The following is a 14271-nucleotide window of genomic DNA, read 5'->3' on the forward strand; positions in this document are numbered from 1 at the left end:
ATCCTGCTCACCCATCACCCAAGATTATCAACTATCTTTGACTTTCTATACCCTAACTGATTGAGTTCAAACTTTAGCCATGTCAATAACCTTATTTACCTTTATCTCCAGGCATTTTAATTCTCCAATTCTGATCTTACATGCATAAGACCATAAGACACAGGAGCAGAAATTAGGCCATTCGGCCCATCGCGTCTGCTCCTCCATTCAATCATGGCTGATAAGTTTCTTAACCCCATTCTCCCGCCTTCTTCCTGTAACCTTTGATCCCCTTACCAATCAAGAACCTATCTATCTCAGTCTTAAATACACTCAATGACCTGGCCTCCACAGCCTTCTGCGGCAATGAATTCCATAGATTCACCACTCTCTGTGCAATCCCTCCCCAACCTCCATCCTGCGATCAATGGCAAAATCTTCAGTCATTTTAATCCTGATCTCTGAAACTTCCTCTCTAAATCCTTCTCTCCTTGCCTTTAAAAATTGCCTCAACACATATTTATTCGGCCATCTAACCAAACTATTACTACTGCGCTGTGTCCATCTCTTCTCTATGTAGTGCTTTGGGATGTTTATAAGTCAGAAGTGATCCATAAGTTCAAATCATTGGTAGACAAAGACAGCTTCAAGTGATTTGACAATTCATTTTTCATCTCTCTCTATAGGGAAGCAGCTATGGCTTATTCACCACTGTGGTAACAATGAGTTCAAAGCATTTAAAATTTTGCCTGCATGGCATGACCAAATTTTGAGTCATTCAATTTCATACCAGCTGTCTCTGAAACAGCTTTTAACCCAATATCCACAAAGAGGAACAAGATTCAAGGGGTGGAATCTTGCTGCAGTGGAGCATCTCGTGGCAAGTCCTGTTGTTTAGGCTTTTTCTGCACCATTCTGTTCAGAAATGTCTTGCACCATAACTTGCTGGAACTGCGAGCTGATAATCGTGTGGTGAGGGCAGCCCGCTATCTGGGACCTCACTGAATGGTGGGATCAACAACATCCTTAATCAATGAGATTTAAGGATTGAGAAAGACACAGAGGCACTACTGAGGAGGGTGAATTAGAATTAGTGAATTACAGTCAAATCAGGTATACAAAGATAAATAAAGGATACAACTACAAAAATATTCTTGGGTCGGGTGGGAAATATAAATTAAATAAAAATACAAACATGAATCTAATCTACCCTGAGTCAACCCTATTTCCAGTTTTAATGGCAGTGGGATGAGGGGTGGACAACCAATCCTCTCTTTTGAAGAGGCTACACACCTCCATTTCAAAAATGGTTTCTACTTATAGATCTTATCGGTTGGGTTTCCAATGCCTTGGGGAACCAGGAAGTAAAATGACATGAGAAGGACTGGATCGATCTGGTAACTGCAATTGTAACACTACTTGTGGGCCAGGAGGAGCAAGTGTGTTTCATCCTGTCCAAATAAGTTAACTCTGTAAACAGGTCCCCCTCACCTCCATAAACTCCAACGACGCCCACCCACGATCACTGACTTGCTTCATTGCCTGCCGTGATGTCATTTTCCACAAGCCCCATGCAATGGCCCTGCAATGTGTCTCCCTCTAGCCCCACAGCCCAAAAATCTCTCCCCACCCCCATCACTAAATCTCTGGGTCCTAGGCGATCTGACAGACATCAAAACCTGTCAATGAGGCTGGGTTTTAGGTAGAGAACCTGGGAAGAAAATACACAGGTGCTCTGGAGATAAAAGTCCCCAATGCATGAGGAAACTCACATTTTTGGTTTTCTCAACTATAACTCCTTGTCCAACTCCAAAACCCCACCCCAGTAAATATTAAAGCAAAAGAGAGGGAAAATAAATTCCATTGAGAGAAAAACGAGACAGGACAGAGAAGTAAGAATTTAAAAGAAAACAATTTTTAAATCTCTAAGAAAAAAATTTACTATTTGAAGAATTGAGACTCCCCAATATAAATTGTTCAATTTCTGCCCCAGTGAGGTTGATTGGCATTGCATTAATTATTGTTAAAAATATATTTAAGCTTAATTACCAGAATTAATTTTATGCAACAGGTTTAATTCAATTTATGTGAAAACCCAGCAAGTTCTTAAAATAATGGGGAAGCTAAGGGCAAGGTGCTATTTGAGAGAAGTAATGGGGAAGCAATGTAAATTGACCACCAAGTTCTGGAGATTTGCAACTGGCAGCATATCACCTAATTCCCTGAATTTACTCGTTGATTTGCACGTTAATAATGTGTGCATTGGTAACATCCATTATTTTTCTAGCAAGATCTGCCCCAGTGTCTCTATTGTTTAATTTAGACAGGGCCCCTGCTATTCAATGGCTCTTGCTGTAACGTACATTTATATGGATCAGATGTGACGTCTCCAATTATTGAATAATCTGCCGAACGTCCACTGTCCATAAGCTGGCAGAAGTAACTTGCCTTCAGGGGAAATGGGGAGAAAATTGATGGTACTGAGAAAGCAGCTTTAATAAAGAGATTAATTTCATAATCTAGACTTAAAAACAAAATCCACATGCAATCATAGTTTTCACACAGGTCTCACATGCAAATATAATTATATTTATTTATTTATAAAAGAATTGCTTTGGATGTTTTCGTATTAAAGGGGTTGTAAGGTGAAACTGTTGTGATCATCTTAGAAAAGGGTGATTGATGCCTATATTTTGACTGCTTTTCAGAGCCATGTGGAATTCTGGAAGAAAAAAAGGTTACAATATGATTTTTATAAACTTTTGTACTTCATGTTAACCCTACTCCCTGCATTTTACTAGCATTTATTAGTACTTGCTCTGTAAGCCAGGAACTTTTGCAGGCCAGGGACAAATAAAAAGGAAAAAAAATGCATATTTCTATGAATGTCTACTGATTAATTTTTTTCAGAATGTTTGACAGTGCGCATTTTGGTGATTCGGGCTTGCATTTACACTTCTTGCAGTAAGCACCAACCATAGAAAATAAATCTAAAAACTGACATATCTTAAAATAGCATTTAGGTAGGATTGTTATGTCATTTAAAAAACATAGTATTTTCAGTGAGGTTGGATTCTTAAGATGGGTATGATTTAAATTAATTCAAGTTAAATCAACCATTCATGGTGAAACATTGAGGTGCCAAGGCCTTTAAGTCTCTTAAAAAAAACCTTGTTAAATGAAATTCAGCTTTTCCATCAGCAGATGGTGATGTTGGTCTTTGGAAGCCTAACTTGTAGTGAAACACACATTTTGAATGTGCACACAGAGACCCAGTATACCACTTAAAGACAATATCAGTTTGGATTTTAAGGTTAGCTTTAGTTACGGTATGTGTAACATACTTAACATTTACATGTTAAGGGGACAGGACATGTTGCTATTTAAAAAGTGATGGTACTTTTCGAGGCAGTGAGAAGTTCTTCAACAGCAGCTGGGCCCAAAATTCTGGTCCCCAATCCTCTGGTGCTCTCAATGCATATGGAGCTCCACAAAAATCTTTAAATTGGTTGATCAATCATGGTTATGCAAGTTCAACACAGTGTGCCACATTATATTGTAAAGACAGCTTATTTCATTATTTTTGTTGTACTCCTGGCACTGCATCATTAGCTCTATGTAAATGATGAATAGAATCAGTGAAGTTAACTACTTACCCACATACTCGTTCTGCAGGTGGATGGAACAGTCTTGAAAAGTTAGCTTTATTAGTTTCAGTACCAGTCCATTGTCTTTTACCTGTATAACCAGGTATATTTGGGCAACTGAAGAAAGGAAAATAATATAGATAATAAATAGCATTTCTGCTGGAGGAATAAACTGAAACAAAATCAAATGAAGCTCAGACAAATGAAGCTTATGGAAGTACACTATAACCTCTCCAGTTTGGAAAACTATTGTTCAGAAACACCAGTTGTACAGAAATGTTTTGAGCAGACCCAAGCATTCCCTCGATGTCACAGCATCATTTTAGCTCAGTACTTTGGGCGTGGAAACATGGAAGATAGAGTTTTTGGAAGAGAAAACAAAAATACGGCTTTGTAATGTTTTAGCACTGTTTTATGTTTCAAGTAAATATTTATATCTATGGTGTTTTCTGGTTCTCGCACTTGTTAGGCATTCTAAAATTAATCCATAATCCAGAAAACTCCAAAATCCAGAAAAGACTTGGTCCCAAGCATTCTGGACTGGAGAAGTTACAGTGTATTTCTTTAAATTTAAAAATTCAGCTAGTCTGTAAAATGTTTAAGCAGAATTCTTCAGCAAATATGAAGGAAACAATTGCAATAAACACTAGAATTCCAGCTACTACTTCATAATCTAAGGTTATAAAGTGGAGTTTTCCCCCCTGCGCACTAAGTGCCATGGTGGGCAGGAAAAATGGCGTTTTTCCCGCTGGGCGCAAAGGCTTCCCATCTCAATAAATATGCATCAGCAGGAAACATGTCGTATCGTGGGCAAGCAGCTTCTGATATGCCCGCCCTGCTGAGACCTCAGTGAATCATCACTCCGGGCACCATATTTAAACCGCACGCACGCACAGCTTTCTGAATGTCTGCAGCCCAGGACTGCTACAGAATTGAGATGGCCTCAAAGGGAAGAAACATGCTTCACCCAAGCTCAGTGGCGCCTCGCTGGGTCACTTCTGGATGCCATTGATGTCTGCCAGGAAGTCCTCTACACCTGGCCAGAGGAGGTCCACAAACGTAACAACTGCGGTTTGGGAGGCGGTAGCCAATGCCACACAGAAGACATCAGCCATCCAGTGCAGAAAGACCATTCCATCAGGCTAAGTCAACCAGCTCAGCACTCTCAACACAAACAAGACCATCAGACATTCGCAGAATGACACTCCGCAGGGATCTCACACACTGCCAGCTCAAGCGATGGCATCACTCACTCTCTCACACACACATCTCCATCCAGGCTCATATCCTGTGTAGCTCGCGTCCTCATCCACTCACCACCCACACAAAACAGGCATCCTTATCCTCTGCCTTGGCTTGCGTCCTGCTCACACTCTCACCCTCTGTCTTAATGCAGGACAAGCTCGCCCCCAGTAGGGGGGAGAGGCCCCAGACCGGTGGTGGCATAGCTGAAATAATGTCCCTCACTCCCTTTGAGGAGCGAGCTATTGAGTTGGCAGAATGGACTGGAACAGTTCATGTGGTGATGGTGAGGTTGGCGGCACACACCTAAGTGTGGATCTTACACCAACTGATCCCTCAGACAACGATTCTGAGTCCATTATCCTGTTTTCGAGTTGCCTGCCTTGCACTAATTTTCTCTCTCTTTCATAAACAACTTTGAAAAGCCCCTCAGATAGACCACGAGCCAACCCCTCATCTTAAGCCCTGAGGACATCTCAGATGAGGATACTGAACAAAGTTGTGGAGAAGACCCGTCACAGCGCTCACCCACGCCCTCCACCAACGCAGAGACACACACCTCGGTGGGACCTAGTTCTAGAGCAGGCTTGGGGTCACAAACTGGTGAGCACAGTACACAATGTGGCTCAAAGCAGGTGGAGGCAGGAACATCCAAGGTTGCTTGCACTTGGAGGACTGCTGGAGGCCAGGATTCCGTTGAATCCAGTGAGATGACAAGCCTCAGGGCCCAGTCCTAACTACTTTGGTGAAGCGGCAATGACAGTCAGGGGAATATCAGGCAGGGTTGTCAGCTGCATGCACAGATTTCAACATATGACGTCTATCTGTGTTCAGTCTGTTATAGCACCAGCATGCCAGCGCTCAAAGGTCAACACCGGTTGGATGGCGGCCGCATAGAGACTTTGGTCCAGGACATAGTGCCTGTGCTGCTGCAGGGGTTGCACTCCATCGCTCTAGGCATTGGTGGCATCCAGCAGTGGCTATGCAAGAGGGGTCCAGGGCACCTCGATTTCACTTCAGCTGCCCCTTCTCCCCAATGAGTCACCCAGGGGCCCTCAGGCACCCTTAGGGAGGAGGACCAGCAGCTGGATGCCCTGGGGCCATCCACTCAAATGTCTCCGGGAGTATCCAACCGATCCCAATCCCCTCATCCTGTGACTCCACCACCTCCAGTTCCACAGGCCAAGGAGGGTGTACTGCCCTATAGCAGGACACCCAAAGCAGGCCGGGGCCCTCTAGGTCTCACCCTCCAGAGAACGCCCACCAGAGTCACCACAGACAACAGGGCATAGCAGTCAGCAGGCTGCCTCCACCACCACTGTGGATGTCAGAGATGCGCTAAGACATAGCCATAGGGTTAAGAAGACCAAGAAATATTAGAAGCACAACGATGGCACGGGTGTCCACCACATGTATATACCTCTCACCACTGTAAATAGAATGGCACCCATTTCACATCTCCTCTTTATGTTGAGCTGTGTTGTAGTCAATCAGGTGTGACACCATGGTCTCTCCCTCCACTTATTGCAGGTGGCACCATCATGTGCCTCAGGTCGATGTTGCATCCATCATCTCACCACAATGTGTCTATTCTCAGAGATCATTTCCAACGTCAGTGATGCCTCACCCTCAATGTAAATTGTCCTTGAGGAAGGCACCTCATTCACATGCTACGCTGGGTCATGTCTTGTTCATTACTGGCTGTGCAAGATTGAGGCTGAGGCATTTACTTGATGCGTCTGCGTACTTGAAAGGTGAAGGTGTACTGTAGAAGGATAAATGTGGAAATGCCTGAAGAAGGGGAATAGTTCCAAGAACTCCATGTAGTCTCTGTCATCTGGCAGGTTTCATTCTCTGAGCCCGTTCTCAGAACTTGTGCCCTCTCCTTTCTGCCTTGCGCATTGCTGGCTCTCTGAGTGTACACCTGCCAAGCTCACCAATATGTGTGAGCACCTTCCCACCTCAATGTGCCGCAGATCTGTCCATCATAGCCACATTATTGTCCTGGTGCTCAAAGCTACAACATTAAGCATTTGTTTCCTATCTTGTAGTTGTCTGTTTTGTGCCCACAAGTGTCTCGTCACAATGTAGCGGTGCAGCACTATGTTCTGCTTAGCATCCGCTGACCTAACACCTACCGAGGTCAGTGATAATAAATCCAAATGGTAATGTGTTGTACTCAATGAAGCCTTTGAGCATGTGAATGATGTGCATATGTTAGCTCGATGAGAAGACAATAAGGGCAGCAATGGGCTAGAAACGAGGATCTCCTGAAGCCGATGTGTGCTCTTCATTGTCAAAACTATGTCAGCTTGAGGGCCCCATGGTGTGTTTGTGTTTTTGAGTTTGCAAGGGACAGAGCTGGCCGTTAGGGGAGATTGTTTGCATTCAAGAGGAAGCATTTTAATGTCTGGCAGGCAACTGTGTGAACATAGTCATCTTGAGGTGCTCCACCTCGATCAAAAGATCCAGTTAAATGTAGGCCCACATCCCTAACTGAGAATGCCGGATATCAATGTGATAGAGATGAAGGTGACACAAAGGCCTGAGTGATCTCAAAATAGAGTAACTTCTGCGGAATGTCCTTAGCTGCCTTGGCACAAATGCCACCTTTCAGCATCACTACAAGCTCCGCAAAGTAAACTGAAGCACTTCTTCGCTCTGTGATCCTCCCGTTCTGACCCCGTTATGTCCTTCTGTAATAGATTCTCTCCCCATTGTGGCCCAGAGGATGTTTCCCCCTGCACCCACCCCCTGCCGCAGTCAAATGTCTGAGTGCAACCTGCCCCAGTCTCCCTCCCACCCACCATTGAGCCCTCGCCCTGCAGCACATTACAGCCCATCGCTGCTTACCGCTGGTCTGCTACGTAGAGCATTGCCTCTGAAAACCCCCTGAAAGTGATGTGGTGTTGCCTGCAACAGCCTGGCACAGAGTCTGAGGTGCCACAAGTGCTGCGCAATGCAAAGTAGGCGAACCAAATCTCAAAGTCACAAGTAAAGTGCAGGTGGCCAGGTACACGTTGCTTATATGCGATTGTGAAACATGCCTGTCTAATTAGGCACCAGTGTGGAGGGCGACCCTGACGAGCACTGGTTATAATGAGCATTCATTACATTCAAATGGCGATCCCCCAACGTGGTGCGGCAGGAAACGCGTGGGTCACTGAGATCTGGAGCAGGCAATTGCAACCTGTTTTAACGCCAACAGGAAACTGATTTTATCACTCCTGCAATACTTTGAGCTCCCGTCCATGATGATGCCTGTTGTGGGAGGGAGCGGAAAAACCCACCCATAACCTCTGCAGTTTTGCTCTTCAAATTTTTCTAATTATTTCATTAAAAGCTTTACTATCCTAAATTATAGCATTTTTCATTCATTAACGGGATGTGGGTGTCGCTGCCTAGGCCTGCATTTATTGCCCATCCTTAAGTGCCCTTGAGAAGGTGGCAGTAAGCTGCTTCCTTGAACTGCTGCAGTCTGTGTGGTGTAGGTACACCCACAGTGCTATTAGGGAGGGAGTTCTATGATTTTGACCCAGCAACAGTGAAGGAACGGTGATATATTTCCAAGTCAGGACGGTGAATGACTTGGGGAACTGCCAGGTGATGGTGTCCCCATCTATCTGCTGTGCTTGTCATTCTAGATGGTGGTGGTCATGGGTTTGGAAGGTGCTGTCTAAGGAGCCTTGATGAATTCCTGCAGTGCATCTTGTAGATGGTACACACGGCTGCTAATGTGCATCAGTGGTGGAGGGAGTGAATGTTGTGATATTGGTGCCAATCAAGCGGACTGCTTTGTCCTAGATGGTTTCAAGCTTCTTGAGTGTTGTAGGAGCTGCACTCATCCAGGCAAGTGAAGAGTATTCCATCACACTCCTGATTTGTGACTTGTAGATGTGGACAGACTTTGGGGAGTCAGGAGGTGAGTTACTCACCGCAGGATTCCTAGCCTCTGACCTGCTCTTGTAGCCACAGTATTTATGTGGCTAGTTCAGTTCATTTTCTGGTCAATGGTAACTCCCAGGATGTTGATAGTGGGGGATTCAGCGATGGCAATGCCATTGAATGTCAAGGACAATGGTTAGGCTGTCTCATTGTAGATGGTCATTACTTGGCACTTGTGTTGTGTGAATGTTACTTGCCACTTGTCAGCCCAAGCCTGGATATTATCCAGGTCTTGCTGCATTTAGACATGGACTTCTTCAGTATCTGAGGAGTTGCGAATGATGCTGAATATTGTACAATCATCAGCAAACATCCCCACCTCTGACCTTAAGATGGAAGGAAAGCGATTGATGAAATAGCTGAAGATGGTCGGGCCTAGGACACTATCCTGAGGAACTCCTGCAGTGATATCCTCGAATTGAGATGCTTGACCTCCAACAATCACAGCCATCTTCCTTTGTGCTAGGTATGATTTCAACAAGCGGAGAGTTTTCCCCCTGATTTCCATTGACTCCAGTTTTGCTAGGGCTCCATAATGCTACCTAGCTAGGTCAATGCTGCCTAGTTGCCAAGGGCAGTCACCCTCACCTCACCTCGGCAATTCAGCTCCTTTGTCCATGTTTGAACCAATGCTGTAATCAGCTGGGATCCTCCGTGTCCGCCGACGCCAGGCGTGTTCAGTGGCGTGAGCGGACAATATGACGTGATCAGTTTTACGACGGTGTGAAACCCGTTTGCAATTGTCCCCTCAGCCCGCCGAGACAGTGGGCCAAGTTTTCCGCTATCAGACGTCAGGTCCTCATTGTAGTAGATCTGCATATTGTTATTCAGCCAGCCCGCTGGTATCACCCCCCCCCCCCCAAGCTGGATTGTCCATCCACGCTGGCAAGAAAGGACGCTGACGTTTCCCAACAGCACATAAAAGGTGTGCACTTGGTGGGCTGCACTTTGAGGGGAACTGGGAGGCGAGTACACAGCAACGATGTGCAGCGTTCACCAGGGTTGCCTATTGGACTGCCTTGCGCTTGAGGTGACTTGTGGGGGCGGCGACAAAGGCTGCCTTGCAGTTGAATATAGTGCACAAGCATTCGGGGGAGAGGGGGGGGTTGGTGAGGCAAGTGGCCACACTTTAGGCAAACCTTACATGAAGTGACTCTTCCTCTGCAACTCAGACAGCTCAAGCACAGCCACACTGATATGGTTGGAGTCAGGCCTCTAGCTTATCTGCCCACTCAAGCAACACAAAGGCATCAAAGTGCCACCAAGTGCTCTAGGGCTTTTCACTGACACAGACTGCAAAGTCATGCGTGTTTTAGTGGACTGCAGAATAATTGGACGACTGGGTATGTTGTATAATCTCCTTGCTAAAGGAGCAGTCACTACTGGAAGCGCTCACAGCCTCTTGCAATGTCAGCATCCTGGTTTGGACGAGTCTCCCCCTTGGTTCAAGCTAACAGTGCAGCCTTACAGTGCGTGTTAGGAGAATGCCTACACCTGAGCTGAAAGCACAGCATGCAGTCCAGTGGGCAAAGCTGCAGCCAATCGGTCAGGTGGATTGGGGCAGAGGAGGGTGAGGTCTAGGGAAGCCATGCAGCGCACTAATCTCTGGCCATCCAAGTGGTTCCAGCACTCTCTGGGAAGCATTAATGGGTCTTCAGACTTAACTAGGACAGGTTCTTTGTACACACACATGCTAACCACATGTCTCTCTCTTTCATCCTGCAGGAGTACATCAGGAGTATGGAGCCTGGAGCCTGATGAATTAGCTGTATGCCTAATGGCCTACTGAAAGTGAAGATGACAGAGGAGGGTGTGACTGAGGTTCCTGGCTGTGCAGAAGGAGGAGCAGCACCCCTGGAAGAAGGTGTAGCTGGGATTCCAATACACACCCCTGAAGAGCCAGAGCGAGCCATCGCTGGTCGGCGCCTAGCAACACCCAGGATCTTTAGATGCTGCCTTTCATTCCTGCAGATGACAGAGAACCAGTGTCACCAAGGACTGCACGTGTCTGGGGAACTGGTTGGTCACATCTGCCACCTGCTGCAGAATTTGGCGCCACGGGGTCATGAAGGGCATCCACCACCATTGGTTGTGAAAGTGACTGCGGCACTCAATTTCTATGCCAGTGGCTCCTTTCAGGGTTCCACAGGTGACCTCTGTGGGATCTCACAAACCTCCACCCACAAATGCATCCATGAGATCATGGATGCCATCTTCGCGAGGGCACACAACTTTGTGCATTTCGCCTGGTATCAGGACAGCTAGAATGCAAGAGAAATTGGATTTGCCCAGACCTCAAGTTCCCACAGGTGCAGGGTGTGATCAACTGCACTCATGTGGTGCTCAGATCTCCATCGCAACACATGGTGAACTACATCAACCACAAGGGCTTCCATTTGCTGTATGTGCAGCTGGTGCGCGACCACCAGAAACACATCCTGCAAGTGTGCGCACGGTTTCCAGGGAGTGTCCACGACTCCTACATCCTCAGTCGGTCACAGATCCCTGAAGTCTTCGGGGGTCCACAGAAGCTGCAGGAATGGTTCTTCGGGGACAAGGGCTACCCACAGAGGTCGTGACCGATGACATTCGTGCGGCGGCCTCAGACTGCAGCCAAGCGACGCTATAATGAGGCTTATGCTGCAACTCACAACTTGGTGGAGCAAACCATTGGGATGCTGAAAATTAGGTTCCAGTGCCTGGTCTGGTCTGGTGGAGCCCTGCAATACAGTCCACAGAGAGTGTCACGCATCGACGATGTCTGCTGTGCCCTTTACAGCCTGGCACTGCAACAGGGAGAGGAGCTGACTGAAGAGGAGATATAGGAGCTGGTGGTCTCCTCTGATGATAAGGACGTCGACAGGAATGATGGTGAGCAGGTCCTCGAAGGCACGATGACAGGGTGAGGCCCTTGCACTGTCTAGATGAGGCAGGTGCACTCGGGAGGCCCTCATAGTTGTTAGATTTGTGGATGACCACATGCAGTGAGAAGACCCATAGATCCTCACACTGCATTTATGAATGTTTGACTCCAGCCTGGCTTATGGCAGTGCACATACCCTCTTGAGAATGCTCCTGTCATGGAGGCACAGTGGAGGCCCTAATAGTTGCTTGATCACAGGAGGATGATGACGAGATGCAGTGAGGACACTCCTTCACATAGCCTCTGAGAATGTCTGACTCTTGTCTGACCGATGGTATCTCACTTGTGCTCTGTGATCAGGGTCATATCATAGAGATGCAGCCATGAAACTTTAGAAGCATCTGATCCTTTGCCCACCTTCATTATCTGAGCCCTTCAGGAGCACAGAGTCACTAGTCACAGATGCTGAAAAGATGGGGGCCAGCCCCACCTTAAAGGTGCTGGGAGTACACAGAGAGAATGGCAGAACTCGGTGACGCCTGTCCACGACATTCTGGCAGCAGTGAAAAGAACCATTGATGTGCAGCATCAGTAACATGTCCAGGAGTGTGAGGCCAGGCCATCACTTTGGTCTGAAGGCTGCATAAAGCACAGAGAAGAGGCCCTGGACTGAGACACCTGCTTTTATCTTGTGCAGAAAGGTTTCACATCTGAATGACAAAAACACTGCTCATCAGAACAAGGAGCCATAGGCAGGGAGACATTCTTTGGAGTTTATTGACAATAGTGAACAGTATGTACAAGTGATTAACACCTGTTCCCAGGTTGTGGGACTAATTCTTCTTAACTTTCCTAACCCTGCCCCTACATCTTGGTGCTCCCTGGACATCCACAATGGAGGTGGAGGCAGCCTGCTGACTGTGACCCCCTGTCTGCGATGACCTTGATGGGCATCCTCTGGAGGGCCGAGACCAAGAAGGCCCGGACTGCTTTCGGGTTCCTGGACCTGAATCTTATCCTTGGTGGGTGCGTGTGATTGGCGGGCCCGGGGCCAGTCAGGAAACGGGCCCCTGCCCGCGATCGGCCCCCAATGGAGATTTCACACCGGCTGACCAATTAAGACCCACTGGGCGTGAAACGTGTCTTCCCAATGGTCGGGAAAGATTGGGCAGGAGCGGGAACCTGTCAGGCACCAGGTCCAATACTGGCCTGGCGGGAGGTTTAAAAATGGCACAAGCAGCTCCTTGAAGAACATATCTTCTGCATGCTGAAGGCTGAAGCTACGGCCTCAACTGCAGCTGGAGACACCAGGTGGGAGGACAGGTTGGGTGGGCACTTGGCCCCCTGGTTTTCAGACGAGTGCCTCGCAGTTCTCCTGGAGGAGGTGGCTGCCAAGAGGTATACCCTCATCCCACCACTTCACCTGATGTAAAAGGTTTGGGAGGAGGTGGCAGCCCAGGTCAGCAGCCACAACTTTGTGCAGCGCACATGGGTGCAGTGTTGCAAAAGGTTTAATGACCTGCTGCGCTCGACAAGGGTCAGTACCGTGTTGGCATGGATCAGTGGGTTGAAGTGTTAAGGTCTGGCCGTCCCACCATGGAACTCAGAGATGTTAGAGTCTGAGTGCCAACTGTCAATGATGCTGGAACTTGCCAAGAGGGTGAGCCCTGGCTGCTTGGACTGAGTGCCTTGCGGCTCGAGGGCCACATATGGAAATGAATAAATGTCATTACCCGCCTGAACAGAGCTTCTGTCACCAGTTTGACCCAACTGTGGACAGCTGATTGAGAGACTCCACACAGGTCTCCCACTGACCCCTGGAAAGAGTCAGAGGTATAGAAGTTGAGGGCCACTGTGACCTTCAGAGCCACTGGCATGGGGTGTCTACCCACACAGTTGGAGCTGATCTCAAGCCCAATCCTCTGACAAATGGAGGTCACGGTTTCCCTGGAGAGGCAGAGCCTCCTTTGGCATTGCACCTCGGACATACTGAGGTAGCTGCATCGCCGCCTGTAAACCCTGGCAGCAGGATAGTGGCATCTTCTGTGGCCCCTTCCACCTTGGACTACCTGCTGACCCTGCACCACTTGTGCCTGTATCTCTCCTCCACACACATGTCCTGGAAACAGCTGACAGAGTCCACGACCCAGGGCCTCCAATTAAGCCCCGAAGAAACCTCTGAAGAGGAATCTGGAGGCACCCTCGTTGAATTCCCGTCACAGTGCTCACCCACACCCTCCACCAGTGCAGAGACTTACATTTCGGTGAGACCTAGCTTGAGAATAGCTTTGGGATAACAATCTGATGAACACATTGCACTTTCTGATCCACAGCAGGCGGAGACAGGGACTTACCAGGTGTCTGGCACTTGGAGGACTGCTGGGGGCCAGAAATTTGCTGAGTCCGAGGCAGATGATGAGCCTCTGGAGTTGGTCATGTCACAGTTGCTGGAGCTATTAAAGGCAAGCTCAGGAACATCAGGAAGGGATGTCCGCTGCTCTCCTCAGTTTGCAAATGATAGAGGAGTCCGTCCACTTTCACTCTGAGGTGATAGTGCTGGCATGCTAACGCAGACGTCAACACTGGTAGGATGGC

The 14271-nt window shown here is 47.5% G+C and overlaps 1 protein-coding gene across 1 annotated transcript in view; it reads right to left on the minus strand.

The window, feature by feature from the left end:
* Positions 1–2577: 2577 nt before the first annotated feature.
* Positions 2578–14271, minus strand: part of LOC121276028 (spermatogenesis-associated protein 48) — a 76878-nt gene continuing 65184 nt past the window's right edge. Inside the window, exons 8-9 of the mRNA XM_041183969.1 lie at positions 3636–3743; positions 2578–2701 (exon numbers count right to left, since the gene is read on the minus strand). Of these exons, the coding sequence (XP_041039903.1) occupies positions 2578–2701; positions 3636–3743 (232 nt within the window). The remainder of the gene's footprint in view (positions 2702–3635; positions 3744–14271) is intronic.

The sequence above is a fragment of the Carcharodon carcharias genome, chromosome 3 (assembly GCF_017639515.1).
Source record: "Carcharodon carcharias isolate sCarCar2 chromosome 3, sCarCar2.pri, whole genome shotgun sequence".
NCBI lineage: Eukaryota > Metazoa > Chordata > Chondrichthyes > Lamniformes > Lamnidae > Carcharodon > Carcharodon carcharias.